Source organism: Mirounga leonina, unplaced genomic scaffold (genome assembly GCF_011800145.1).
Source record: "Mirounga leonina isolate KUSES-001 unplaced genomic scaffold, KU_Mleo_1.0 Mir_173, whole genome shotgun sequence".
NCBI classification, from domain to species: Eukaryota; Metazoa; Chordata; class Mammalia; order Carnivora; family Phocidae; genus Mirounga; species Mirounga leonina.
This window is the reverse complement of record NW_023270447.1, coordinates 15273564-15301310: the sequence shown is the minus strand read 5'-3', so window position 1 is coordinate 15301310 and position 27747 is coordinate 15273564. Positions and strand designations below refer to the sequence as shown.

At 40.8% G+C, this 27747-nt stretch overlaps 1 protein-coding gene across 5 annotated transcripts in view; it reads right to left on the bottom strand.

The window, feature by feature from the left end:
• The window catches only part of ALG14 (ALG14 UDP-N-acetylglucosaminyltransferase subunit), a 105442-nt gene that overhangs the window by 66487 nt on the left and 11208 nt on the right, over positions 1–27747 (bottom strand). For all 5 annotated transcript variants that reach the window (XM_035017981.1, XM_035017980.1, XM_035017977.1 and 2 more), the window contains exon 3: positions 413–544. In XM_035017981.1, coding sequence (XP_034873872.1) covers positions 413–544 — 132 coding nt within the window. The remainder of the gene's footprint in view (positions 1–412; positions 545–27747) is intronic.

Sequence of the window (27747 nt, the reverse complement as noted above, 5' to 3'; positions counted from 1 at the left end):
CATACCATATCTGGTAAGAGTCTCAACAAAAACAAGAAGTACTGAAAAGGAATAAAAAATTGGCTCTCTTTTGGTTGATAAGCACATAATGTTGGCTCAGGAACCACAGGTGAATAGGAAGACAAACTGGTTAAAGATAGTGTACTGTTGGGGCTTTATCACCACAAAGAGAAGGGGGAGAAGAGGGCGAATTTAGAGTTCAAGCTACAGATAGGAAGGGAAGATGAATATTTCACCTACTTCAGCAAAGTGTACTTACATGATAAATTTTAGCATACGTTAGTGAAAGGTCTAGTCTAAAATCTGGCACGCTGAGACATGGTAGCTGGTGAAGAAAACATTATGGTCCTATTAGTAATAAGGGATCTGCGGGAGTGTGACTTGTCCTCCCCTTAATGATGGTTATACGTACCAAATCTGGTTTTACTCTGTGAGTCAAGGGAAAGGAGACCCACATGGAGTACAGGGTGGTGAGCACCGTGGAGAGCCAGGACTGCTGAACCTCCCGGCTTCTGGGAATGCGGTGAATGTAGTATTCGGGAAGCTAGAAGGAAACAGTAAAAATCCAAATCAACTAGGCCACTGATACCCAAGGTAAACATAGTAACAGTTAAAACTGTTGAAGTTTGGCGAAGTAACCAAACATAGTAATATTTCTGTAGCAAAACATGAATATTCACACTAAGTAGGATAAATAAAGACTATAAGACTCAAGCCATTTCAGTCAAACTCTCACTCTTTGCAGATGATATGATACTGTATGTGGAAAACCCAAAAGACTCCATCCCAAAACTGCTAGAGCTCATACAGGAATTCAGTAAAGTGGCAGGACATAAAATCAATGCACAGAAATCAGTGGCATTCCTATACACCAACAACAAGACAGAAGAAAGAGAAATTAAGGAGTCGATCCCATTTACAATTGAACCCAAAACCGTAAGATATCTTATGGTTAATAACCAGAGGCAAAGAATCTGTACTCAGAGAACTATAAAATACTCATGAAAGAAATTGAGGAAGACACAAAGAAATGGAAAAACGTTCCATGCTCATGGATCGAAGAAAACATATTGTGAAGATGTCAATGCTACCTAGAGCAATCTACACATTTAATGCAATCCCTATCAAAATACCATCCACTTTTTTCAAAGAAATGGAACAAATAATCCTAAAATTTGTATGGAACCAGAAAAGACCCCACATAGCCAGAGGAATATTGAAAAAGAAAAGCAAAGCTGGTGGCATCACAATTGTGGACTTCAAGCTCTATTACAAAGCTGTCATCATCAAGACAGTATGGTACTGGCACAAAAACAGGCACATAGATCAGTGGAACAGAATAGAGAGCCCAGAAATGGACCCTCAACTCTATGGTCAACTAATCTTCGACAAAGCAGGAAAGAATATCCAATGGAAAAAAGACAGTCTCTTCAACAAATGGTGTTGGGAAAATTGGGCAGCCACATGCAGAAGAATGAAACTGGACCATTTCCTTACACCACACACACAAATAGACTCAAAATGGTTGAAAGACCTCAATGTGAGACAGGAGTCCATCAAAATCCTAAAGAAGAACACAGGCAGCAACCTCTTCGACCTCAGCAGCAGCAACCTCTTCCTAGAAATATTGCCAAAGGCAAGGGAAGCAAGGGCAAAATGAACTATTGGGACTTCATCAAGATAAAAAGCTTTTGCACAGCAAAAGAAACAGTTAACAAAACCAAAAGACAATCAACAGAATGGGAGAAGATATTTGCAAATGACATATCAGATAAAGGGCTAGTATCCAAAATCTATAAAGAACTTATCAAACTCAACACCTAAAGAACAAATGATCCAATCAAGAAATGGGCAGAAGACATGAACAGACATTTTTCCAAAGAAGACATCCAAATGGCCAACAGACATGAAAAAGTGCTCAACATCACTTGGCATCAGGAAAATCCAAATCAAAACCTCAATGAGATACCACCTCACACCAGTCAGAACGGCTAAAATTAACAAGTCAGGAAACAACAGATGTTGGCGGGGATGCGGAGAAAGGGGAACCCTCCTACACTGTTGGTGGGAATGCAAACTGGTGCAGCCACTCTGGAAAACAGTATGAGGGTTCCTCAAAAAGTTGAAAATAGAGCTGCCCTACGACCCAGCAATTGCACTACTGGGTATTTACCCCAAAGATACAAATGTAGGGATCTGAAGGGGTACGTGTACCCTGATGTTTATAGCAGCAATGTCCAAAATAGCCTAACTATGGAAAGAGCCCAGATGTCCATCGACAGATGAATGGATAAAGAAGATGTGGTATATATATACAATGGACTATTATGCAGCCATCAAAAGGAATGAAAGCTTGCCATTTGCAATGACATGGATGGAACTGGAGGGTATTATGCTGAGCAAAATAAGTCAATCAGAGAAAGACATGTATCATATGATCTCAGGATAAGAGTGTAAGTGGTAGCTGGGAAGAAAGCCAAGCTGAAAGTTCTACCAGTGAGATAAACAGGGAAACAGTCAGGTGATGACAAGCTTGGGGAAGGGCAGTGATGAGGAGCTAGGCAAGGGATCAGAACCATGACCCCAACTGGCAGGGGACAGGAGAGTCCGTACCGTGCAGCTGTCCAGCCTAAGCTCTATACTGGAGAGGCCCTCCATCTCCATCTCTATGTTATTATTTTTTAAAAGATTTTATTCATGTATTTGAGAGAGAGAGAGAAAGAGCATGAGAGAGCACATGCATGAGGTGAGGGAGGGGGGCAGAGGGAGAGGGAAAAGCAGGCTCCCCGTTGAGCAGAGAGCCCAATGCTGGGCTCAATCCCAGGACCCCGAGATCATGACCTGAGCTGAAGTCAGATGCTTAACCGACTAAATCACCCAGGCACACCTACATTATTATTTTTTGATGAGAAGTTCAGGTAACTGGAAATCCTACCAAAAAGATTTCTCTCTAAATTCAAGTCTCTACCCACCCATTCCCCCCGCTACAGCAGGTCTGTTCTCCCCAGAGGCACCTTTCCCAACTAAACTTTCTAAGATACCCCCTGCCCCCACATGTACACATACTCTTCCTTCCCCCATTAGCAGGTCTGCTTTATGTTTTAAAATTACTCCACTCACTCTACTGGCATATTATATACTTACTTATTTACTATCTGTTTCCCCCATTAGAATATAACTTACCTGAGGAGGCCAGGAAATTTAATCACTGCCATCTGTGCTTGTTAAGAGTACCTGGTTTACAGCCTGATGCTCAATAAATGTTTATTGAACGAGTGATTCAATACGTTGTTTATCGCACATTAATATAAATTAATCCAGTCTTCCTGGTACCTAGCTGAGATGTATTTAGATGGAGAATATAAAAGGGCAGAAAGAAGGTGATTTTCAGATTGTACATTTAGGGCCTTATTTGTAGAGGCCACTCAATAAATGGGTTGAACTGAATGGAATTCCTTGGATTAGAGAGGAAAAAACCTATGCAAAGCAGGGGGGATTTTAGCTCATAAACAGCTAGAGCCAGGAGGGACCAAGTTCTAAGGACTTGGAGAAACAGGAGGGAGGATGAAAAGGAATCAAAGACCAATGCCCCACCACCCCAACAATGTGTCCTAGGTAGATAGCCTACACTTCTCTTCTGTGAACTGATCATTCACAAGGGCCTCAAGAAATTTCTCAGCCCTTGTGGGTCCTCTCCCCAGAAAACAGATCCATGAGAGAGGAGTGTCCCCGAGGCTTTGAGCTCTGAGCATAAAAGGGAAGGGATCCTGCTAGGTTAGAGCAAGTGGAGCATCCCATCTGCACCCAGAACTGCTTGAAAAACTCTGTGCCCACAGTTTCTGTATTATACCTGTTATGAGGCATGTAGTCAAGTGGATGGGAACCTGGGGCCATCTTGATAAGAACAGGACTCTCAGATTAGTTATGCTTGACACACCGAGACTGGTGCTGGGGTATGTGATGTCCTGTATTGTCTAAAGAAAACACTGAAGGCTAGGCCATGGCAAAAATCTTGAGAGATTTTAAATTACTTTATATATTAAATAATCAAATACATAAAGAAGTCAACAAGGAAAAATTATTAATAGAAGGCTTATATTTTGGTTTTAAACAAAACAAAGTTTTGTTTAAACAAACAAACAAACAAACCCCCCCACAAATTCCTCTGAAGATAAAAGAATGGGACAGAGTTTCAGAGAGCTACAATTTAGGCCTGGCTATGACCTTTGGCCAGACATTCCTAGGGGTTGTGGCATCTGAGAAATCCAAATAAAGGCATCTTCACAGACAAATTGTTTTTGTTAGTCTGTACTTTTGCCTTGAGGGAAATGTCCCTGACCCTCTTTCATGTCCTACTAATGGGATGCAGGACATAAAGGAAGCCTCAGCCATCACTTTACCACCCCCAGACCCAATATTTGATTCAGGAGTGGCCACACAACCCAAGCAGGGTCAGTCTTTCCTGGATTCTGGACCCAGGAAAAGTTCTTTCTTTGAAAGACACTGTGGGCTGTTAAACTGGCTCTGAATCTATTCCACTGGGGCCAAGAAATGCATACTTGTTCTAGTATTCCTGTATTCACTAGGCTTTTCTACAACAACTCAAAAGTGAACTATCATTTTTGCTACCAAAACATGCCATTCTGCATTTCTAAGCCAGAAACCAACAAATAAACAGTACAATCTATCATAAATATATTTCCTGCTTATATATGAAGGTCATATATAAGGAAATCTATGTTAGGCTTGGCAGGGATGGAGGGTGGGGGGACCTGCTCTGGTGTTTCCTTCTTTCAAAATCTCTACACATATTCCGCATCTATGTACTTATTCCCTACGTCCCTGCTACTCCTGGTCTGACTGTCACCATCTCTCTGCATGACTACGATAGCCTCCTAACTCATCTCTGCTTCTCCTTTGGCTCCCCTACGCTTTACTCTCTACAGAACTGCCAGAGATTATAATGTACAGCAGATCTTCCCTTTCATTCTTTAAAACTCTCCAAAGGCTTGTGATAAAATCCAAATTTCTAATCATTCCTTGTTCACTCACCAGTCATACCAGCCTTCTTTCTGCTGTGTGAATGCATCAAGCTCATTCCTTCCCGAGGGTCTTTTTGGTTCATTCTGAGCAGTCTGCTGTGCCCCCCAGATTGGCTCAACTCAAGTCTTGCTCAAACATTACCTCCTCAGAGAGGAGGCAGGCTCCCCACCGGCCCTTCCCCTGATACTCGGTCACCCTCCACCTCACTGTCTTATTTTACCATCTTCACAGCAATTATTCATACTTCCAATTAACTTGTTCATTTGTGTGTTTGACTGTTGTCTGCCTCTTTGTTCAGAACCAAGCTCCATGAGAGGAAAGGATTTCATCTTGTTCACTGCTGTAATCCCAGTGTGTAGAACGGTGTTTCACACATCACGGGTGCTCAGTCAGTACTTGCTGAACAGATAAGTGACTGTCAGTGTAGTTTCTAGATGTCCAGACTGTGGTCTGTGCTGGAGAAGATGCTGACTCTTTACCTTATAAAATCTCAGGGCTGCAAGAGACCAACTAATCCAACCTCCCCACTTCATAGATGAGAAATCTGAATTTCCCCGAGGTGACAGAAGTAGAACAGGTCTTTCATGTGTCCTGAAACATGCTGCTGACTCATCCTTCTAAAGGCCCTTCTTCTATCTCTGTACCCCACTTCTGAGGAGCCTGTCTTCCCCAATACATAATGAGCTGCACCAGCTTCCTATGGAGCTGTGCTTCCTGCTTTCTGTTGCTTCTATACATACCCAGCCTGACCCATTTTCTTTTCCCTCTCTGTTCTTCAGCTCACCTATCCCACATATATCCACAGCCTCCCACCCACAGAGCTTGTCTCTTTTGCAGGCTCTGCGGGAACAGAGCTCCCTGCCTCCTCCCATCACTTTCTGCTTCGTACCCTGCTCTGCCCTGTAGGTTTGGCACACGAACCCCGCTTGCCACTGGTGCCAATGTTTCCCTCTCCTGCCTCCAAGCTTTTTTGATTAAAAAAAAAAACAAAAAAAAAACACAGGAAAAAAATAAAACAAAACACATAGGGCCTTAGAAATCTTCAGAGTTTTCTGTTGAACTTTTCCAAGTTCTGTTGTTTTGCTATCGCTCCTGCCTGGTAGCCAACTGGGTTACATGCTCCTAGAAAGTCTGTTTTAGTAGAGTCCTTTCTTTCTGTGCAGTTCAACATGTATATCCTGCAGTACATGCAGATCCTGCAACATGATCCAGTCTCTAGCACACCAATGGCAGTAAGATCAAAGACAATACAAGTGAGATTCTCTCCCTTATTCTCTTGCCACTGTATCTTAGAAAAAGACCTATATGGTTGGTGAGACATCCTTTCCATCCATCCAAGTGTTCTAATTAAGACGGGGCAGAGGCCGTGTGCTGTACGGTACTGTGTGTACCCACAGGGCCTCCCAGTGTTTCCCACGCATGCTTGACTGACACATAACGAAATGTATAGTGGCAAGACAGACAAGAAAGGGAGAACGCTTACGAAAAAAATAATAGAGAAATGGATTACTTTTCAGGCTTCTAGTTTGTCTGAAATTATGTGAAACACTGAGTTAAATGCTAATAGTATATGACAACTTGTAACTTTCAAAGTATCTTCCAGAATTACATCACTGCTAAAACCCACAAACATATCTGGCTTTAGATCTGTGACAACCTAAATAGAAGTTTATAGTGATTTAGATGGAAATAATTCCACCAAGAATCCAGATGGCATCATAAACCACAACAGAGCAGATGAAGTGGTCTATGAAGTCATTCTTTGCTGTTACCACACACTGAAATGTACAATATGTTTATTATTTAATGAATGCCACACTATTGCAGAACCTTGGAAACAAGACAAAACTAAAATGGTAAAATTTCATTCAACCAAAAATGGTTTCAGCTTTCTTTCATAACTATTTTTTTAATAATGCAAAGTATAATATATATTAAAAAAATATGTTGGATGGTTCCATCATTCTGAAATCAAAATGACCATAATTGACTGCATGCACAAAAATGTTTTTATGTGCATGTCCCTTAAAGTACTTGGTAGTTGCTCACTTCATGGTAGTTGCTGAAGAAGGGCCATGAAGGAGTGAGGGAGCCATGGGTTCCAGACTGGGTCTTGCCGAGAACCAGCTCTGCCCCTTTGGGTAAGTCAAGCTCTCTGGACCTCAGTGTCTCAAAAGGAGGCCTGGCAAGATCATGGATCCTCAACAAGCCACCATGATTCTACAACCGGCTCTGACAAGCGAGGCTGTGGCTCTGGGCTTGCCTATGGTTTTCAGCCACTCCTCACTTTACCTTGCGAAGCCCTTCCCTACTTGGAGATGTGGGCTTCAGGGAAATAAAAAAAGTCATTTGTTCTTAAAACAATTATGGGTGTCTGCCCCACCCCCCAAATTTCTAATGTCCTTTCTTTTTTTTTTTTTTTTTAAAGATTTATTTATTTATTTGAGAGAGCGAGAATGAGAGAGAGAGAGCATGAGAGGGGGGAGGGTCAGAGGGAGAAGCAGACTCCCTGCCGAGCAGGGAGCCCGATGCGGGACTCGATCCAGGGACTCGATCCAGGGACTTGATCCAGGGACTCCAGGATCATGACCTGAGCCGAAGGCAGTCGCTTAACCAACTGAGCCACCCAGGTGCCCTCTAATGTCCTTTCTAATGAATATTAGTGGTCCTCTTCCCAGGCTTGTATTGCCCCCTCCTTTTGCCAACAATAATCAGCTTTCTTTTGGGTAACTCACCCCTTTCACCTTCTCAGGCAGACAGTTTGGGTGGGATTTCAGCCCCTCTCCTTCACCCCCAAACCTCCAGTTCCAAGAGTAGGCCTGAGATGGCTTAAGCAACATGGGAATAACCCTCATGCCTGGCCACAGCAATTGGCTGAAAGATGGGACTATAATCCAACTGAAGACCATGAGACTGGAGACATTTGCTGGGGCTTCTGGGAAAAAGAAGCTTCGCTCTCTTGGTCTCCTACATGTTATAAGAGACCGTCTTTCCTACACAAGGGCTAGAACAAAGACAGGAAGCCAGGAGGTACTACTGGGTTTTGCCACCCCGAGGGGAGAGCATGGAGCTGGCTAGGCAGCACTGTGGGGAGAGAGGCCAATGGAGCTGACACTGCAGAAGACACAGCAGGGACATGCTATCGCTCCTGAAATCCCTGGGCAGCTGGTCCAGGTCTTGCCCAGAAATAAGACTGAATTTTTCCCACTTTATAAGTCGACAAATTCCCTTTATTGTTCAAGCCAGTTTGGGTTTAGTTTTTCACTTGCAGCTAAAACACCCTTCCTTTCAGCTTTAAAACAGTCCGAATTCGGGGCACCCGGGTGGCTCAGTCAGTTAAGCGTCTGACTCTTGATCCCGGCTCAGGTCTTGATCTCAGGGTCATGAGTTCAAGCTAGGCATGGAGCCTACTTAAAGAGAACAAACAAAAACAAAAATGATATGAATTTAAGACTGTACTCCTTTTTTTAAAAAAGATAATATACCAATATCATAGATGAACACTGAATTTCAGAGCTGCATTTTTCATCGTTAGCACAGATTCATTCGTTCATTAAATACTCTAGTGCACCTACCAGGTGATAGAACTGGGCTGGAAACACAAGGGTGGGTAAGACATTCATAAGGAATTCATTACAGTGTGGCAGAAAAACGAGTCATCGCAATCAAAGAGATTAATACAAGAGGAGATATACTTATTAAATATAACATTAGCACCAAGTAAGAAACTTTGATAAACTAAGTCAGGCTTTATGGACGAGATACTTGATCTGACTTGGAAGGATATGAAATTTACCAAGCATAGCAGAGAGGGGGGAAAAGGGTCTTCTAGACACGGTTCAGAGCAGTGACACATGAAATAGCATGGGATATTTGGGGAACTATGTTTTGGTATACAAGGAGCACAGCAGAGGGCAGCAGAAAATAGAGTTGGAGAGGCAGGGCCTTCAAAGCCATGCCGAGGAGTATGTACTTGAAGCTAAAGACAATGAGGAGTCACTGCAGGATGACGAAAAGGGAGAGTGATGTGAAGGATCTGCATTCAGGAACTACCACTCTGCCAGTTATGAAGACAGTGAACAGAGAAGGGGTGGGGCTCACAGACAAGGGAAATCATTTAGGAGATTCCTGAAATATATCAGGAGAATGACGTCCAAGGCCTAAAGGACACTTGCAATACTAAGGTGAAGGAATGGGGAGGGCAAACGGTGGGAAGGAGGGACTCAAGGAGGCTGGAGAGTTTGGGGTGATTCTTAGGTTTTTAGGTGGGGTGAATGGTGAAAGGGGAAACAGGCTGAGAGCACATGATTATTGACTACGGTCTGGTTTTGAGCATAATTTTATGAGTCAGTAAAACACTAAGTACAAAATAAATCAATGTTAGGAGATGTTACAGGCAATTTTTTGGTTGAAATGGGGCAGAGAGGGGCTTGTTCCTAACACTGGGGCAAGAGGTTGACCTGGCAGGTGAGTAGACAGAGCAAGACAGCCTAGGAATCTAGGAAAAGGCAGTGTTTGGAAATGAAGATTCTAGGCAGGTACCAGTGGGTCCTAGAGTGGCACAGCCTGGAGCAGAGCCTCATTTGTCTTTAGTAAGTCAGAGCTGAGAGCCAGTTGTGGCGATCACGGTGGCTTTTTGAGGATCCCCTGATCTCAGCCAGGTCTCTGCTTCACAGTGAAAGAATGAGGCCCAAAGAGGCTAACTCACCCAAGGGGGCAGAGCTGGTTATCAGCAGGACCTAGTCTGGAACTATGGCTTCTTCACCCATAGGTCACTTCATGGCACTTCCTCATCAGCTGCCATGAACTGAGCATCCATCATGTTCTTGAAGGACAAGTGAACATCCCTCTGCACTCATCACTTTCACTTCCTTCCTATGCTCAGCTCTTTGTCAATCCTGAAACTGCAAGTACAATAGTCAGCCTCACTACTTGTATGGCTTGGAATGATGTTGTACCTGGCATGGTTCTAACTACCAGATCCACAATTATTTCCTGGAGTCTAATGGCTAAAAGGGACCAAAGAACCTCCATCTGGGCAAAAGGAAGGACAAAGGGAAATAGGCCACATCCTGAATTTATGACAACAACAAAAAATTATTGTATGTCACAGCCCATAATGTAAGTATACATTAAAAAAATTATGACATTTATGTAAATGTTTACATTCAAACACTGACTATTAGAATATCTTTTTTTTGCTTCAAAATGGAGAAACAGAAGCACCATATTCTAAACTGCTACTGGCTTTGCATGTTGTAAGGATCTCACACAAATTTAACTTGGATAAGGAAACTGGACAAATTACCAGAAGGTTGAAACAACCACAGTATGTTATTCACACTTTCTTCAATTCCATCAATTCAGAATCTGATTCAGAGAAAGTTTAACCTGACTTGCTTTTGTTGTAGAAAGGGAGAATGGGATAATTAAGATTTAGGAAGGAATTTAAGAGATTAAGCTATTTAAGATACTTCAAAACCATGTGTACATCTATCTGATACAGTGTTTTGAAAATAATCTTTTATTCACTGAGATAGCTACATCAGGATCTCTATTTGCAATAAACTACAAACATTTCTTTATTCAGGTATTTCACTTATTTAGAATGGCCTTCACCAAATTAGAGGTATTCTTTATCTAAGCCTATAATTGAATATAGTCAAGGTCCACCAGAAAGAGGAAAAGTGCTTATATATGTTAGTCACCCTCTAAAAATGTAAATCATGAGTCTGACCTAATTTACAAACCGAAATGAAACTCCACAATCGCAACTATATAGTTTCCAAACGTATTTCCGTTAGAATTGCTTAGGAATTATGAAAGAGTTAGCAAATGCATTAGAGTTAGAAGTTTCCATTAAGTTATAGCAGTCTCAGTCCACTGTGTGAAGTTAGCACCCCACCTTGTGGAAAATAGTAGGTGCTGTTGAATGCAAGCACACCATGTTAATTTCAGAGGTCATGCTTGATAAATCCTGCAACCAACAAACCACCGCTTCATATACACATGTACGGAATAAGGAATACAAGCCAAAAGATCTCTATTTATTAAAGTAACTAATGTGCTTCCAAAAAGGTGAAGATAACTGTCCCAAAGAATGGTGCTTATGATATGTATTTGGATTATTCAGAAAATAATTATTTCATATCAAGAGGTTATTATTTCCACTGGGCTTTTATCTCTTTTCAGTTTGTTTCTAAAACGTAACTTTCATTGTTTTCTAATTGTAACCTTAGAAAATACAGAAAAATGTTCAAAGACAAAAGCAAACATTAACCATTATTCACAACTCAAGAGATGATCCCTCTACCCTCTGTACCACCTTAAAAAAATACTGGATCACTTAAAACCTTTCTGTAACCGAAAGCATTCTAGGATGATCTCAGGTTTCTAAAATTGAAATAATTTCTTATCTTGCAATTTAACCAACTTCTTTCCCAATCTGTCTGGTTCAAAAACACACCCTCCATTTGTCTGAATGTGCCCTGCACTTCCCAACTTCCTTGCTTTTCCCCACACTATCCCCCCCTCTTCATATTCTCCTACCTTTTGGAGAAGCCACCTCCCCTCTCACTCCAACACTCGAGCCCTGAGATCTCTCCTTCCCCTGCATTCAAAGCACTTACTGTCTTTTTTTCTTAATCAAAGCTATGTATTTTTTTATGTACACACACACACACACACACAGTTTTGACGTTCCCTATGAGACTCTCAGTTTGGTCAAACACCTGAGGTAATTCATCATCACCATTCTTTATTGGCACCATCCCTTCTGGAGCTCTCTGTCCCCTTGTTCCACTCTCAACCAGTTGCTCTCTAGACCTGCTGTATGTGCTGGTCTTCACATGGGAACTCCCTTCACTGCCATCCTGAAAATTCCCTTCATCTGTCTTCTGGGCTGAAACCTAGATTCCAGGACCACAGTCTTCCTCCCTCTTGGGTTCCCCCTGTTTTCATGGAGCACATCCTCTGTGAAAAGGCACATGGGAATCGGTTTGAGGACTGTTCTAATCATCATTCTGAATGGCACCTGGACCCCAGTGTGACTCCTTTTCTTTTTCTTTTTGGAAATTTTTGGTTATCTTCTCTTTATCACTAGTTCTGAAGTTGCATGATGATACATCTTGTATGACTACAGTTTAACTGGGCTGGGGACAGTCTTTTAGTTTGAAGGCCATGTCCTTTCAGTTATGGGAATTTTTCTTGGGTGATCTTTTTTTTTTTTGTAATTAAAGTTTTGCCTGTGTTCTTGTTCTTTCTGGATAGTAGTCCTCCAACATCCAGTTTGATTGTATTATATTTGATTATATCTTTTATATATATTATATATATTTGATTATATTTTTTCTATTGGTTTTACCTTTTTGTTCTGCTTTATACCAGAATTCTTCAATATGATCTCCGAATATTTTGATTTTTTTATTCCTACAATCAAAATTTTAATAGCCAAGGGTCCTTCTAGTTCTAGGTTTTTTAAAAAACAGGTATCATTCTTTAAAGATACATTGTCCTGGGGTGCCCAAGTGGCTCAGCTGGTTAAGCGTCGGACTTTGGCTCAGGCCATGATCTCAGAGCCCTGCTGTAGCCATGAGTCAGGCTCCCTGTTCATCAGGGAGTCTGTTTCTCCCTCTCTCTTCCCCCTCCCCCCGCTCGTGTGCTCGCTCTCTCTCCCAAATAAATAAAATATATATATATAAAAAAGTCCTTTCATTTCCCTGAAGATACCGTTTTCCTGTAAGTCCTCCTCCCCCTCCTTGACTTGCCCTTTCCTCTGATGCCTTTCTCAAAGTTCCTTCCCTAGTTAGTTTTGCTTTTTCTTATGTTTGAGGTTTCCTTCCAATGTCTGAATCTGTGGATGCCAGTTCAAGCCAGTGATTCTCAAGAAGGGGGTGGACTTCTCCCCCAGGGACATTCGGCAAGGTCTGGAGACAGTTTTGGTCGCCAAGGCTGTGGGGTGAGGGGTGGGGGAAGGAGAAGTGTTACTGGCATCTAGTGGTAGAGGCCAGGGATGCTGCCTGAGATCCCATAATGCAGAGGACAGTCTCCCCACACAATTTACCTGACCCCAAATGTCAGTAGTGTTGATGCTGAGAAACCGTGGTTCATATTAAGGAATGAGGCATTAGAAGGCCGACTGGAGGCTCTGTAGCCTGGGTGGGGCTTGTTAAGGGGAGGACAAAAGTAGTCAGGACTCCACCATTTCAGTGGGGGAAATCCTGAGTGTCAGAATCTATAGTTCTACACTCCTGAACAAATCAGTTTCCCCAAAACTAATCTCCAATCTTCTGCCTGGGTGAAATAAAGGTAGCATTCTGGGAACTGATCTGAGAGGAGACCTAAGTGATGCATATTGGGGGGACAAGGAGTAATTGCACACTCTCCTTAAGCCCTCTTCACAGGGTGCTGTCTTACCCCATCCACAATTTGGCTTGGTGTTCCCAAAGCCAAAACTTTTTTAGTTCAACCTCTCCAGTGGTAAATGTTGGGTTTTCTGCCAGGATAGGGTAGAGGGTCTGGGAGTCTAAGTGGTCTCTAAGCAGGTTTCAACCAAGAGGCCTCTTTTTAGCCCCAATCTGTCCTCTAGGCTCCAGAGGTAGCACTGCCCAGTGACGCTTTTATTAATTAATTCCTAAGGTTTCCAGGATTTGTGCTTATGCCTCTCCAACTGCATCAAAAGTTTCTTGAGGCAAAAGGACACTTCCTTTCCTAATTTGTGTTCCTCATAAGACTTGGTCCAAATTTTGCATACAGAAACTAATCAATCAATATCTACTTTTGATTTTCAAGAAGGGTTTCACTTTGGGGAAGACATGGCTTTCAGGAGCTGATCTACCTATCTCAAACAAAGAAGAGCTCATAAAACAAATGCTCGTACTGCAACCTCAGCAAGGTGCTTTAAATAAAAACACTCCAGGTGGAAAGACTGCTCTAAATCCATATAATGCCTTTTCAACTCAGGAGAGGAAAATCATTCTTAGCAAGGATATATGATGTTTCTAAAAAAGAAATGACACAACCTCTCCTTATCTTCCCCATGCCAGATTAGTCTGTAATGTATACTAGAAATCTCCACTCCAGCCGCCATTCTGAAGCTCAGCCCTCTCGCGCCTCCCCGAGAGGCAATGCAGGGCGCTACTGTGCAATGTTCAGCAGTGCACTGCCACCTGGTGGAAGCAGGAGGGGATGACACTCACAGGGGCTGAGGCAGCAGAGTACGGAAACAGAAGTCCTCTGGCACCTGGAAGGACTCTCCAGGACCATTTCTAAAATTTAAAGGACCTTTTTGCTTGGGAGAGGGGGAGAGGAAAGAGAAAAAAAAGGGAGAGAGAGCGCAAGGGCACAGAACTTAGGAAATGGTTTTGAATCAGGGCAGGGAGGGGACTGTGTGGTTCCCTCTGACTCCCAGGTTGCATCTAGGTCCCACGAGCCAAGGCAGAGGCTGTTGACTCGTCGGGGTGGTATGACATATTATTTATAAAGACACTTAGAGACAGGGATGCTCCACCTAGACTTCCAAGGTCAGTGACAGCAACTCCATTCTTAAAATTGCTCAGACCAAAAGCTTTGTAGTTCTGCTGGATTTCTCTTTTCTTCACATCCTGTAACCCATCTGTCAGGAAATTCTATTAACTCTACTTTCAGAATATATCCAGAGTCCAACCATTTGCCCCTATTCCTATCCCTACTGGTGCAAGCCACACTACTTGTTTGGACTGCTCTGACAGCCTCCTAACTGGTCTCCTTGGTTTCACCCTTTACCCCAGTCTATTTGTAGCACTGCAATCAGAGTGATCTGTTTAAAACAGCTCCCCATTTCCCTCAAAGAAAGACACACAATCCTTACAATAGCTGACAAGGCCCTATACACTCTGCCCCCTGCCCTACCCTCCCATTTCCTCACCGGTGTCTCCCTCCTCTGACTTGGCTCTAGCCACCAGGGCTCTCTGCTATTCCCCGAGCATCCAGGAATGCCCCCACTTGATGGCTTTCCCAGAAACTATTCCTTCTGCCCGAAACACTCTTTTCCCAGGCATCCTCATCTTCTTTAAGGACCTATGAGCAAATGCAATTTTTTTCCTCCCTGTCAGAACTCCCAATCCCCCCATCCCTGTGTAATCTTCCTATAGCACTGACCACCTTCTAAGAAGCTTTATGGTTTTTGTATTCACTATGTCCGGTATTACTGTCTTTCTCATCCAGCTCAAGTTCAGTGAGCTCCATGATGGCAGGAGGTTTGTTTTTTTTTTTTTTTTGGTATGTTTTGTTCATGGGTGTATCCCAACTGCCTATAACAAGCCCTGGCCCAAATGGAAAGCACATATTTATTGTTAAATAAACAAAGTTTAAAAAAAGGAAGGAAAACTGGGGCACCTGGGTGGCTCAGTCAATTGAGTGTCTGCCCAGGGTCCTGGGATTGAGCCTGGCACTGGGCTCCTTGCTCAGCGGGGAGCCTGCTTCTCCCTTCCCCTCAGTCTGCTGCTCCCCATGCTTATTCTCTCTCTTTCAAATAAATAAATAAAATCTTAAAAAAAAGAGAAACATGTAAATTCCTTAACTGCCAGGCACAAAGGTGATTTATTAAAAAAAAAAAAGAAGGAAAACATTAGAATTCTGACTACTATTGCACTATAAATTTGGGAAAACTGAAAATCTTTTTTAAAAAAGATTTTATTCTTAAGTAATCTCCATACCCAACATGGGGCTCAAACCCACAACTCTGAGATCAAAAGTCACATGCTCTAATGACTGAACCAGCCAGGCACCCTGGAAAAGTGAAAATTTTTCTAAGTTTTTGCATCAGAAAATGTTTCTGTTATTTATTCCTGTCATATTTATGTCTATGAATATGAATAGAGGGCACAGAAAGTTTTATTTAGTGATCAGAACAACAACTGTTTAGGATATCTATATTTGTCTCTACCGCCCATGATATGTCTACTCTTTGTTTATTACATTTACTTTAAATCAAGAATTCAATCAACAATCTAGCAGAATGCTAAGTGGGAAAGGGCTGACATACCCTTCACTATCAGCAAGTTACTTAATTTGGGTTTTTTTGTTTTTTAACTGCTTTTCTAATTAATGTAAAATACACATAAGAATATTTGTGTATGTATATAAGTACAAACATGTTCACTGCAGTATTCTGTGAAAAACTAAAAACCACAAGAGGGAAATGGTACATCATCAATACTATAAACTACTAGGCAATCATTAAAAAGCGCAAAGTAGACCGATATGTACCAACATGGCAAACTATCAAGGTATAGAGTTACATGCAAAAATGCTGAAAACAATATAGGGTTTGATTTATAAACTAGCCATCCCCTGCCTCCATCCCATTTATATGTATATATGTACATGTAATTTATAATATTTTTTTTATAGTACATGTACAAAGGAGGGAAAAGGTCATACCAGCAGGTATAACTCAAGCTGGTACAATGTTTACTTCCAGAGAGTGGGACTAGGGTAGGAACAGGGAATCCCCACTTTTTATTTTATATAAAGAAGTTCTTTATTGTTCACAGTTTTTAAATTAGTAAATAAAAAAAAAAGGAAATAAAATTTGGGAAGAAAAGAGTAAAGGAACAGAAAAATAATCACTTACAATCCTGCCACAGTTAATTGTGGGACATATTCAATAAAGATTTGCTGAAATATACATATATAAAAGCAAAGTGTCTTATACAGAATTGGCACTCATTTAATATTTTTTGAATAAATGAACAAATCAATGACTTTCTTGGTAAAACAGTATAAGCTTACTTATAGAGTAGAGGGAGATCTAGTTAAATGACCCCAAAGTAAAGTTGGCTCTAATTTTTAACACTGCAAATCAGTTTTCAGCAACTTTGGTTATTTTATGTAAGAAAAAAGCCTACTCTGTAATTTTTACATGTAGTTTTGAAAATGTTTTATTCAAGTGCCACTGAGCTTTTTTCCTTAGTGGTATGATCTAAAAGGGCTAAGTCATGCTCTAACAGAAGTTGCACAGAGTAACGGTTGTCAAGGAAGGCAGTTAACAGATAAGGCTCAGAATGAAGCAAATGGAAGGATGAACCAAAATCCACAGAGCAATGCCCTGAGCCTCCCATGTCTCCCAGGGGTGGGTGTTCCTGCTGAAACACAGACCAGTGTGGAGACTGCTGCTCTCCAGGAAGAAAGCTCTGGTTTGATTTTTCACTTACCTTCATATAACACAGCTCTGGTAATTGGTTCTATTTGGAGAAGTTACCATCCAATCTTTCTGAAAGATATTACTTTAGCTACTTTTTACTTTAGAACTAATCCCAGTGGAAATTACATTTTCTTTAGGAGGCTTTTCAAGATATTTTTTCATGTAAGTAATTTCACAGCTAAACATTTGTTTCCTTGTTTTTGTTTTACTTGTTTGTGTGTGTGTTTTTGCTTAGCTTTTGCTCTTCATCTTTGTAATCTCAGTTGCTTTATTCCAGTGGGGTTGAGGTGCTTTTCCCAAGGAAAGCCTGTTTCTCTTTAAATGCTAAACTATCCATCAAAATCCTAGAAGAGAACGTAGGCAGTAACTTCTTTGACATCAGCCACAGCAACTTTTTTCAAGATACATCTCCAAAGCTAGTGAAACAAAAGTGAAAATGAACTTTTGGGACTTTATCAAAAAAAAAGCTTCTGCAGAGCAAAGGAAACAGTCAACAAAACAAAGAGGCAACCCACAGAATGGGAGAAGATATTTGCAAAGGGCTGGTATCCAAGATCTATAAAGAACTTCTCAAACTCAACACCCAAAAAACAAATAATCAAGTCAAAAAATGGGCAGAAGACATGAAGAGACACTTCTCCAAAGAAGACATACAAATGGCTAACAGACACATGAAAAATGTTCATCATCATTAGCCATCAGGGAAATTCAAATCAAAACCACATTGAGATATGACCTTACACCAGTTAGAATGGCAAAAATTGACAAGCCAAGAAACAACAAATGTTGGAGAGGTTGTGGAGAAAGGGGAACCCTCTTACACAGTTGGTGGGAATGCAAGTTGGTACAGCCACTTTGGAAAAGTGTGGAGGTGCTTCAAAAAATTAAAAATAGAGCTACTCTATGACCCAGCAATTGCACTACTGGGTATTTACCCCCAAAACACAGATGTAGTGAAAAGAAGGGCCATATGCACCCCAGTGTTCATAGCAGCAATGTCTGCAATAGCCAAACTGTGGAAAGAGCCGAGATGCCCTTCAACAGATGAATGGATAAAGAAGATGTGGTCCATCTATACAATGGAATATTACTCAGCCATCAGAAAGGATGAATACCCAACTTTTACATCAACATGGATGGGACTGGAGATTATGCTAAATGAAATAAGTCAAGCAGAGAAAGTCAATTATATGGTTTCACTTATTTGTGGAACATAAGGAATAGCATGGAGGACATTAGGAGAAGGAGGGGAAAAACGAAGCGGGGGGAAATTGGAGGGAGAGACGAACTGTGAGAGACTATGGACTCCAAGAAACAAACTGAGGGTTTTAGAGGGGAGGGGGGGGTGGGCGGATGGATTAGGCCAGTGATGGGTATTAAGGAGGGCACGTACAGCATGGAGCACTGGGTGTTATACGAAAACAATGAATCGTGGAACACTACATCAAAAACTAATGATGTATTGTATGGTGACTAACATAACATTAAAAAAAAAAAAAAACCCGCTAAACTATGCAGAGAAACATAGGCTAATAGTAGAGTTAAAAAGTACACCACAAATAGTTATTTCTCTTTACTCCTGTGTAATAAATAGGATGAATTACATACCTTAAGATTTTAAATACCATTTTAAAAATTTTACTGAATCAAAGGAATTAGGGGAAATTCGAATGAAGTTTCTGCAACAAAAATAGGTCATCTCTACCATTTAATTAGCAAAATTATATTAATTTAAAATGTAGCTTAAAAATCTGCTGTATATTTATATCTAGCATAAACAAACATGAGCATTTAAATATTTTTCCTACAAACCAGCAAAAACATTTAGAAATTTATTGAGTAATTCCATATCAGAGTAAGTTATAAACCAAACAACAGAAAATTTCTATGCTACTTGGGTAAATCTAAGTGATTAATAACTGGTAATATGTATCACCTGATTTCTGGGAAGGTCTTTTATGTTTTTGGAAGAGCAGGCTTGTGTTGCAAATGTGGGTTTTGGCTTCTCACCAGAACCAAGTGTGAATCGATGAACTTTTATTCCTAAAGTGCTCTGAGTAATGTGGATGAGACACCTTGTCCAGGCACAGGCTGCAATTACTGTTAATGCTTTCAAATATTGCAGACTTACTTTCTGCTTCACTACGGAGTGAGAGTCAAGGCCTTTAACCATAAGAGTATTAGGTATTGTTAGGAAATTGCAGTTGGTTCAGTTCTATCGGGGGAAAAAAAAAGAAAATTGGTGAGTGGGGGGGTTGCTACTTTTACAAACAGTCCAGAATAGACCTCAATATAGAGAATACATTAAAACTCTGACTTTAATTAGAAAATTAATTTGACTTTGGTTCTGGCAAGATGGCAATATAAACTAACCTGAAAACCCTCCTATAAACAGATTAAAATGCTATAAGAAATGTAACAAAATATTCTTTTATCTGAAGTAGAAAGACAGGAAATCCCTACTTGCCAGGAATAAGAAAAAAATGAAAGAGGAGAGACAGCTTGTGACAAAGAGGTCTGGGAAGAAGACTAATTGTGTCAGTAACCCAGGGTGGGGGTTTGAGGCCCCCCCAACCCCCGGGTTCTGGAGGATGGCCGCAGAGGAACAACAAACTGACAGCTATTATTACCATGACAGTAACAGCTCCCTATATTTGAAAGTTAAGAGTGCTCTGGGGCTCAGTTCTTAGTCCTCTTCTAATTTCTAACTATACTTAGTCCCTGGGTGATCTCATCCAGATTCTTGTTTTAAGTACCATCAGTTAATACAGAAGACTCCAAAATTCACATTCCAGACAAGAGCTCCCTCCTGAACTTTAGATTCACAGATCCAATTGCATAGTCAGCACCTTTACATGTATATTTACAGACATCCCACACTAAGTCCTCCTCCTCTCTCATGTAATCTTTGCCTAAATTAATGGCAATTCCATTTTTCTGGTAGCTCAGGTCAAAATCTGGATGCCATCCTCTACTCCTCATCTCTTTTCCACATTCACACACAGATAAAATTTAGCTCTATCCTCAAAATATATCCAGAATCTGATGACTTCCCATCATATCCACTTTTACTATCGTGGTCCAAACCCTACTGGTCTCTCCTAGGATCACTGCTATGGCCTCCAAACTCCTTTCCTTGCTTCTGTCCTCCTCTTTAGTTTATTCAGCAGCCAAAATGATCCTATGAAAATATAAATCAGAGGTGCCTCAACAACATGCTACTAAACAACCAATGGGTCAATGAAGAAGTCAAAGAAGAAATAAATACATGGAGACAAATGAAACTGGAAACACAATGGTCCAAAATCTTTGGGACACAGAGAAGTATTCTATGAGAGAAATTTATAGCAATACAGGCCTACCACAAAAAACAAGAAAAACCTCAAATAAACAATCAAACCTTACACCTAAAGGAACAAGAAAAAGAACAAAACTCAAAGTTAGTAAAAGGAAAGAAATTATATAAAGATCAGAGTGGAGGGGGAGGAACAAGATGGCAGAGGAGTAGGAGACCTAAATTTCATCTGGTCCCAGGAATTCAGCTAGATAGGGATCAAACCATTCTGAACACCTACGAACTGAACAGGAGATCGAAGAAAAGAATAGCAGCAACTCTCTGAACAGAAAAGTGACCACGTTCTGGAAGGTAGGACATGAGGAGAAGTGAATCCGAGGTGATATTAGGGAGGATAGACGGCAGGGGAGGGGGCCTCCAATGGCTGCTTCTGGCAACTGATAGAGCAGCGGAGCACAAAATTGGAACTTTTAGAAGTTGGCTCCGCTAAGGGACGTCGCTCCAGTGGCTAAGCAGGGGGTGGAACCCTCGCTGGGACAGTGGGGTCTCAGGACCCTTGGGGTCACAGAAAGACTGGGGGTGCTTGAGTGCGGCAGAGCTCCCAGGTATCAGAGTGGGGAAGCCGGCTGCAGAGACGGAGCCCAGGCATGGGCTCTCAGCTCAGGGTTGCCATAAACCCTGTCCGCAGCACAGTCAGGCCACTGCTCTTCCAGCAGGGACCCAACAAGCGGCAGATCCGGGGAGACCCCCTTCCTCCCCCAGGAGGAGCGGCATGGGAGCCTACAGCAGCAATCTGCTGGGTTTGGAGACCACACGGAGTCGTGTGCCAGAGATAGAAATACTCGGTCACAGGCCAGATGAGCACGGAGTGCGGCTGGAGACTGGGGAGACGGGAGTGACTGACTGCTTTTCTCTGGGGGCTCACTGAGGAATGGGGCCCCGAGTTCTCGGCTCCTCTGGGGCGGAGATTGGGAGGCCGCCATTTCACTGTCATCCTCCAAAGCTGATCGGAAAGCTTGCAGGGAACAAAAGCTCCCGAGAGCAAACCCGAGCAGATTATTTAGCCTGGACCTGGCAAGGGCGGGGCAATTCCGCCTCCTGCAAAGACATTTGGTAACCACGGCAACAGGCCACTCCCCCAGAAGATCAGCAAGAACAGCCAGCCAAGACCAAGTTTAGCGATCAATGAGAATGGCAGAACTCCAGCGCTAGGGGAATACTGCACATAGAATTCATGGCTTTTTTACCATGATTCTTTAGTCTTTCAAAGTTAAATTTTTTTTTAACTTTCTTTTCTTTTTTGAATTTTTCTTTTTCCCTTTCCACCAACATCTTATCAATCCCTTTTAATTTTTCATTTTTAGAGTCATATTCTATTCCTTCATAGTAGTTAACCTTATTTTTGGTATATATATGTAAGTTGTTCTCTCTTTAAAATTTTGGGATACAGTTTCTTCTAACAGACCAAAATATACCCTAAATCTCTACTGTATGGCTTTATTCTAGTCTCCCGCCTAATCACATTCTCTCCCTTTTTTTTAAAATCCTCTTCTTTCTTTTTTCAACCAACTTCTTATCAATTCCTTTTATAAAATCTTCTATAATTTTCATCTTTACAGTCATATTCCATCCCTTCATCGTATTTACCCTTACTTTTGTACATATGTAAGTTTTTCTTGCTTTAAAATTTTGGGAGGCACTTTCTTCTAACAGACCAAAATATGCCCAAAATCTAGTGTGTGGCATTGATCTATGCACCAACCTGATCATATTTGATCATATTCTGTTTTTTTGTTTGTTTTTATCTTTTTCTTTTTTCTTTCTTTCCCTTTATTTTCCCCCGGTTTCAGGTCTCTTCTGATTTGTTTAGTGTATATTTTTCTGGGGTTGTTGTTACCCTGTTAGCATTTTGTTCTCTCATTCATCTATTCTCCTCTGGACAAAATGACAAGATGGAAAAAATCACCTCAAAAAAAAAGAATAAGAGGCAGTACCAACTGCCAGGGACCTAATCAATACGGATATTAGTAAGATGTCGGAACTAGAGTTCAGAATGACGATTTTAAAGATACTAGCTGGGCTTGAAAAAAAAGCATGGAAGATATTAGAGAAACCCTTTCTGGAGAAATAAAAGAACTAAAATCTAACCAAGTCAAAATCAAAAAGGCTATTAATGAGGTGCAATAAAAAATGGAGGCTCTAACTGCTAGGACAAATGAGGCAGAAGAGAGAATTAGTGATATAGAAGACCAAATGATGGAAAATAAAGAAGCTGAGAAAAAGAGAGATAAAAAACTACTGGATCATGAGGGCAGAATTTGAGAGATAAGCGATACCATAAGATGAAACAATATTAGAATAATTGGGATCCCAGAAGAAGAAGAAAGAGAGGGGAAGATGGTATATTGGAGCAAATTATAGCAGAGAACTTCCCTAATTTGGGGAAGGAAACAGGCATCAAAATCCAGGAGGCAGAGAACCCCGCTCAAAATCAATAAAAATAGGTCAACACCCCAACATCTAATAGTAAAACTTACAAGTCTCAGAGAAAAAGAGAAAATCCTGAAAGCAGCTCGGGAGAAGAGACATGTAACCTACAATGGTAGAAACATTAGATTGACAACAGAGACCTATCCACAGAGATCTGGCAGGCCAGAAAGGACTGGCATGATATATTCAGAGCACTAAATGAGAAAAATATGCAGCCAAGAATACTATATCCAGCTAGGCTGTCATTAAAAATAGAAGGAGAGATAAAAAGCTTCCAGGACAAACAAAAACTAAAGGAATTTGCAAACACGAAACCAGCCCTACAAGAAATATTGAAAGGGGTCCTCTAAGCAAAGAGAGAGCCTAAAAGTAACATAGACCAGAAAGGAACACAGACAATATACAGTAACAGTCACCTTACAGGCAATACAATGGCACTAAATTCCTATCTTTCAATAGTTACCCTGAATGTAAATGGGCTAAATGCCCCAATCAAAAGACACAGGCTATCAGATTGGATTAAAAAACAAGACCCATCAATTTGCTGTCTGCAAGAGACTCATTTTAGACCCAAAGACACCCCCAGATTGAAAGTGAGGGGGTGGAAAACCATTTACCATGCTAATGGACACCAAAAGAAAGCTGGAGTGGCAATCCTTATACCAGACAAATTAGATTTTTTTTTAAAGATTTTATTTATTCATTTATTTGAGATAGTGAGAGAGAGAGAGAGAGAGAGCACATGAGAGGGGGGAGGGTCAGAGGGAGAACCAGACTCCCTGCCAAGCAGGGAGCCCGATGCGGGACTCGACCCCGGGACTCCAGGATCATGACCTAAGCCGAAGGCAGTTGCTTAACCAACTGAGCCACCCAGGCGCCCAACAAATTAGATTTTAAACCAAAGACTATAATAAGAGATGAGGAACGATACTATACCATACTTAAACGGTCTATCCAACAAGAAGATCTAACAATCGTAAATATCTATGCCCCTAACATGGGAGCAGCCAGTTATATAAGCCAATTAATAAGAAAAGCAAAGAAACACATCGACAACAATACAATAATAGTGGGGGACTTTAACAACCCCCTCACTGAAATGGACAGATTATCTAAGCAAAAGATCAACAAGGAAATAAAGACTTTAAATGACACACTGGACCAAATGGACTTCACAGATATATTCAGAACATTCCATCCCAAAGCAACAGAATACACATTCTTCTCCAGTGCCCATGGAACATTCTTCAGAATAGATCACATCCTAGATCACAAATCAGGTCTCAACTGGTACCAAAAGATTGGGATCATTCCCTGCATATTTTCGGACCACAATGCTTTGAAACTAGAACTCAATCACAAGAGGAAAGTCGGAAAGAACTCAAATACATGGAGGCTAAAAAGCATCCTACTAAAGAATGTATGGGTCAACCAGGAAATTAAAGAAGAACTAAAAAAAATTCATGGAAACAAATGAAAATGAAAACACAACTGTTCAAAATCTTTGGGATGCAGCAAAGGCAGTCCTAAGAGGGAAGTTTATAGCAATACAAACCTTTCTCAAGAAACAAGAAAGGTCTCAAATACACAAACTCACCATACACCTAAAAGAGCTGGAGAAAAAACAGCAAATAAAGCCTAAACCCAGCAGGAGAAGAGAAATAATAAAGATCAGAGCAGAAATCAATGAAATAGACACCAAAAGAACAGTAGAACAGATCAATGAAACTAGGAGCTGGTTCTTTGAAAGAATTAACAAGATTGATAACCCCCTGGCCAGACTTATCAAAAAAAAAAAAAAGAAAAGAAATGACCCCAATAAATAAAATCATGAATGAAAGAGGAGAGATCACAACCAACACCAAAGAAATACAAACAATTATAAGAACATATTATGAGCAACTCTATGCCAGCAAATTACATAATCTGGAAGAAATGGATGCATTCCTAGAGATGTATCAACTACCAAAACTGAACCAGAAAGAAATAGAAAACCTGAACAGACCTATAACCACTAAGGAAATTGAAGCAGTCATCAAAAATCTCCCAAAAAACAAAAGCCCAGGGCCAGAAGGCTTCCCAGGGGAATTCTACCAAACATTTCAAGAAGAATTAATACCTATTCTTCTGAAACTGTTCCAAAAAATAGAAATGGAAGGAAAACTTCCAAACTTGTTTTATGAGGCCACCATTACCTTGATCCCAAAACTAGACAAAGACCCCATCAAAAAGGAGAATTACAGACCAGCATCCTTGATGAACACGGATGTAAAAATTCTCACCAAAATACTACCCAATAGGATCCAACAGTACATTAAAAGGATTATTCACCACGACCAAGTAGGATTTATCCCTGGGCTGCAAGGCTGGTTCAACATCCACAAATCAATCACTGTGATACAATACATTAATAAAAGAAAGAACAAGAACCATATGATCCTCTCAATAGATGCAGAAAAAGCTTTTGACAAAGTACAGCATCCTTTCTTGATCAAAACTCTTCAGAGTACAGGGATAGAGGGTACATACCTCAATGTCATAAAAGCCATCTATGAAAAACCCACAGTGAATATCATTCTCAATGGGGAAAAACTGAGAGCTTTCCCCCTAAGGTCAGGAACACGGCAGGGATGTCCACTATCACCACTGCTATTCAACATAGTATTAGAAGTCCTAGCCACAGCAATCAGACAACAAAAAGAAATCAAAGGCATCCGAATCAGCAAAGAAGAAGTCAAACTCTCACTCTTTGCAGATGATAATGACACTTTATATGGAAAACCCAAAAGACTCCACCCCAAAACTGCTAGAACTCATACAGGAATTCAGTAAAGTGGCAGGATATAAAATCAATGCACAGAAATCAGTGGCATTCCTATACACCAAAAACAAGACAGAAGAAAGAGAAATTAAGGACTCGATTCCATTTACAATTGTACTCAAAACCATAAGATACCCAGGAATAAATCTAACCAAAGAGGCAAAGAATCTGTACTCAGAAAACTATAAAATACTCATGAAAGAAATTGAGGAAGACACAAAGAAATGGAAAAACGTTCCATGCTCATGGACTGGAAGAACAAGTATTGTGAAGATGTCAATGCTACCTCGAGCAATCTACACATTCAATGCAATCCCTATCAAAATACCATCCATTTTTTTCAAAGAAATGGAACAAATAATCCTAAAATTTGTATGGAACCAGAAAAGACCCTGCATAGCCAGAGGAATGTTGAAAAGAAAAGCAAAGCTTTTGTTGTCCAATTATTGGCATATCATTTTTCATAGTAGTCTCTAATAACCCTTAGTATTTCTGTGGTGTTGGTTGTTACTTCCACAGTGAGACACCTCCTTACCCCTGTCAGAATGGCTTGAATCAAAAAAAAATAACAAAGAGGTGGTGAAGATGTGCAGAAAAAGGAACTCTTGTGCACTGTTGGTGGGAATGCAAACTGCGGCAGCCACTGTGGACAACTGTACGATGATTACTCAAAATACTAAAAATAGAAATACCATATGAGGGGCGCCTGGGTAGCTCAGTCAGTTAAGCATCTGCCTTTGGCTCAGGGCATGATCCTGGAGTCCCAGGATAGAGTCCGGCATCGGGGGTCCCTGCTCAGCGGGGAGTCTGCTTCTCCCTCTGACCCTCTCCTCTCTGGTGCTTTCTCTCTCTCTCTCAAATAAATAAATAAAATCTTTAAAAAAAAAAAGAAAAAAGAATAGCATATGATTCAATAATTCCACTATTGGGTATTTATCCAAGAAAACAAAAACACTAATTTGAAAAGATATACACACCCCATGTTTACTGCAGCATTATTTACAATCAGCATTATTTACAATAGCCAAGATATGGAAGCAACCCAGTGTTCACTGACAGATGAATGGATAAGATGATATGGTATATACATATGTATATACATATATACAATGGAATATCAGCCATAAAAAAGGATAAAATCTTACCATTTGTGATAAGAGGGATGGACCTAAAGAGTATTATGTTAAGTGAAGTAAGTCAGACAGAGAAAGACAAATACCATACGATTTCACTTATATGTACAATCTAAAAAACAAAACAAATGAACAAACAAAAAGAAGGAACAGACCCATAAACACAGAGAACAAACTAATGGTTGCCAGAGGGAAAGCAGCTAGGAGGATGGGCAAAAGGGGTGAAGTGGGGGTACAGGCTTTCAGTTATGGAATGAATAAACCACAGGAGTAAAAGGTACAACATAGGGAATATAGTTAATGGCATTGCAATTGTGTTTTATGGTGACAGATGGTAGCTACACTTTGGGTGAGCATAGCCTAATGTATAAACTCATCAAATTGTTATGCTGTACACCTGAAACTAATGTAACATTGTATGTCAACTATACTTCAGTTAAAGAAAAAGTAAAAAATAAATAAATAAAAGTCAGATCATATCACTCCTCTACCTAAAACCTCCCAATGGCTCCCCATTTCACACAAGGGGGAAAAAAATCTAAGACTAAAAATGGATCACAACGTCTTAAAAAAAGTCTGATCTCGGGAGGCCTGGATGGCTCAGGTGGTTAAGCGTCTGTCTTCAGCTCAGGTAATAATCCCAGGGTCCTGGGATCGAGTCCCGCATCTGGCTCCTTGTCAGCGAGGGGCCTGCTTCTCCCTCTGCCTGCCGCCCCCCCTGCTTGTGCTCTCTCTCTCTCTCTCTGACAAATAAATAAATAAAATCTTAAAAAAAAAAAAA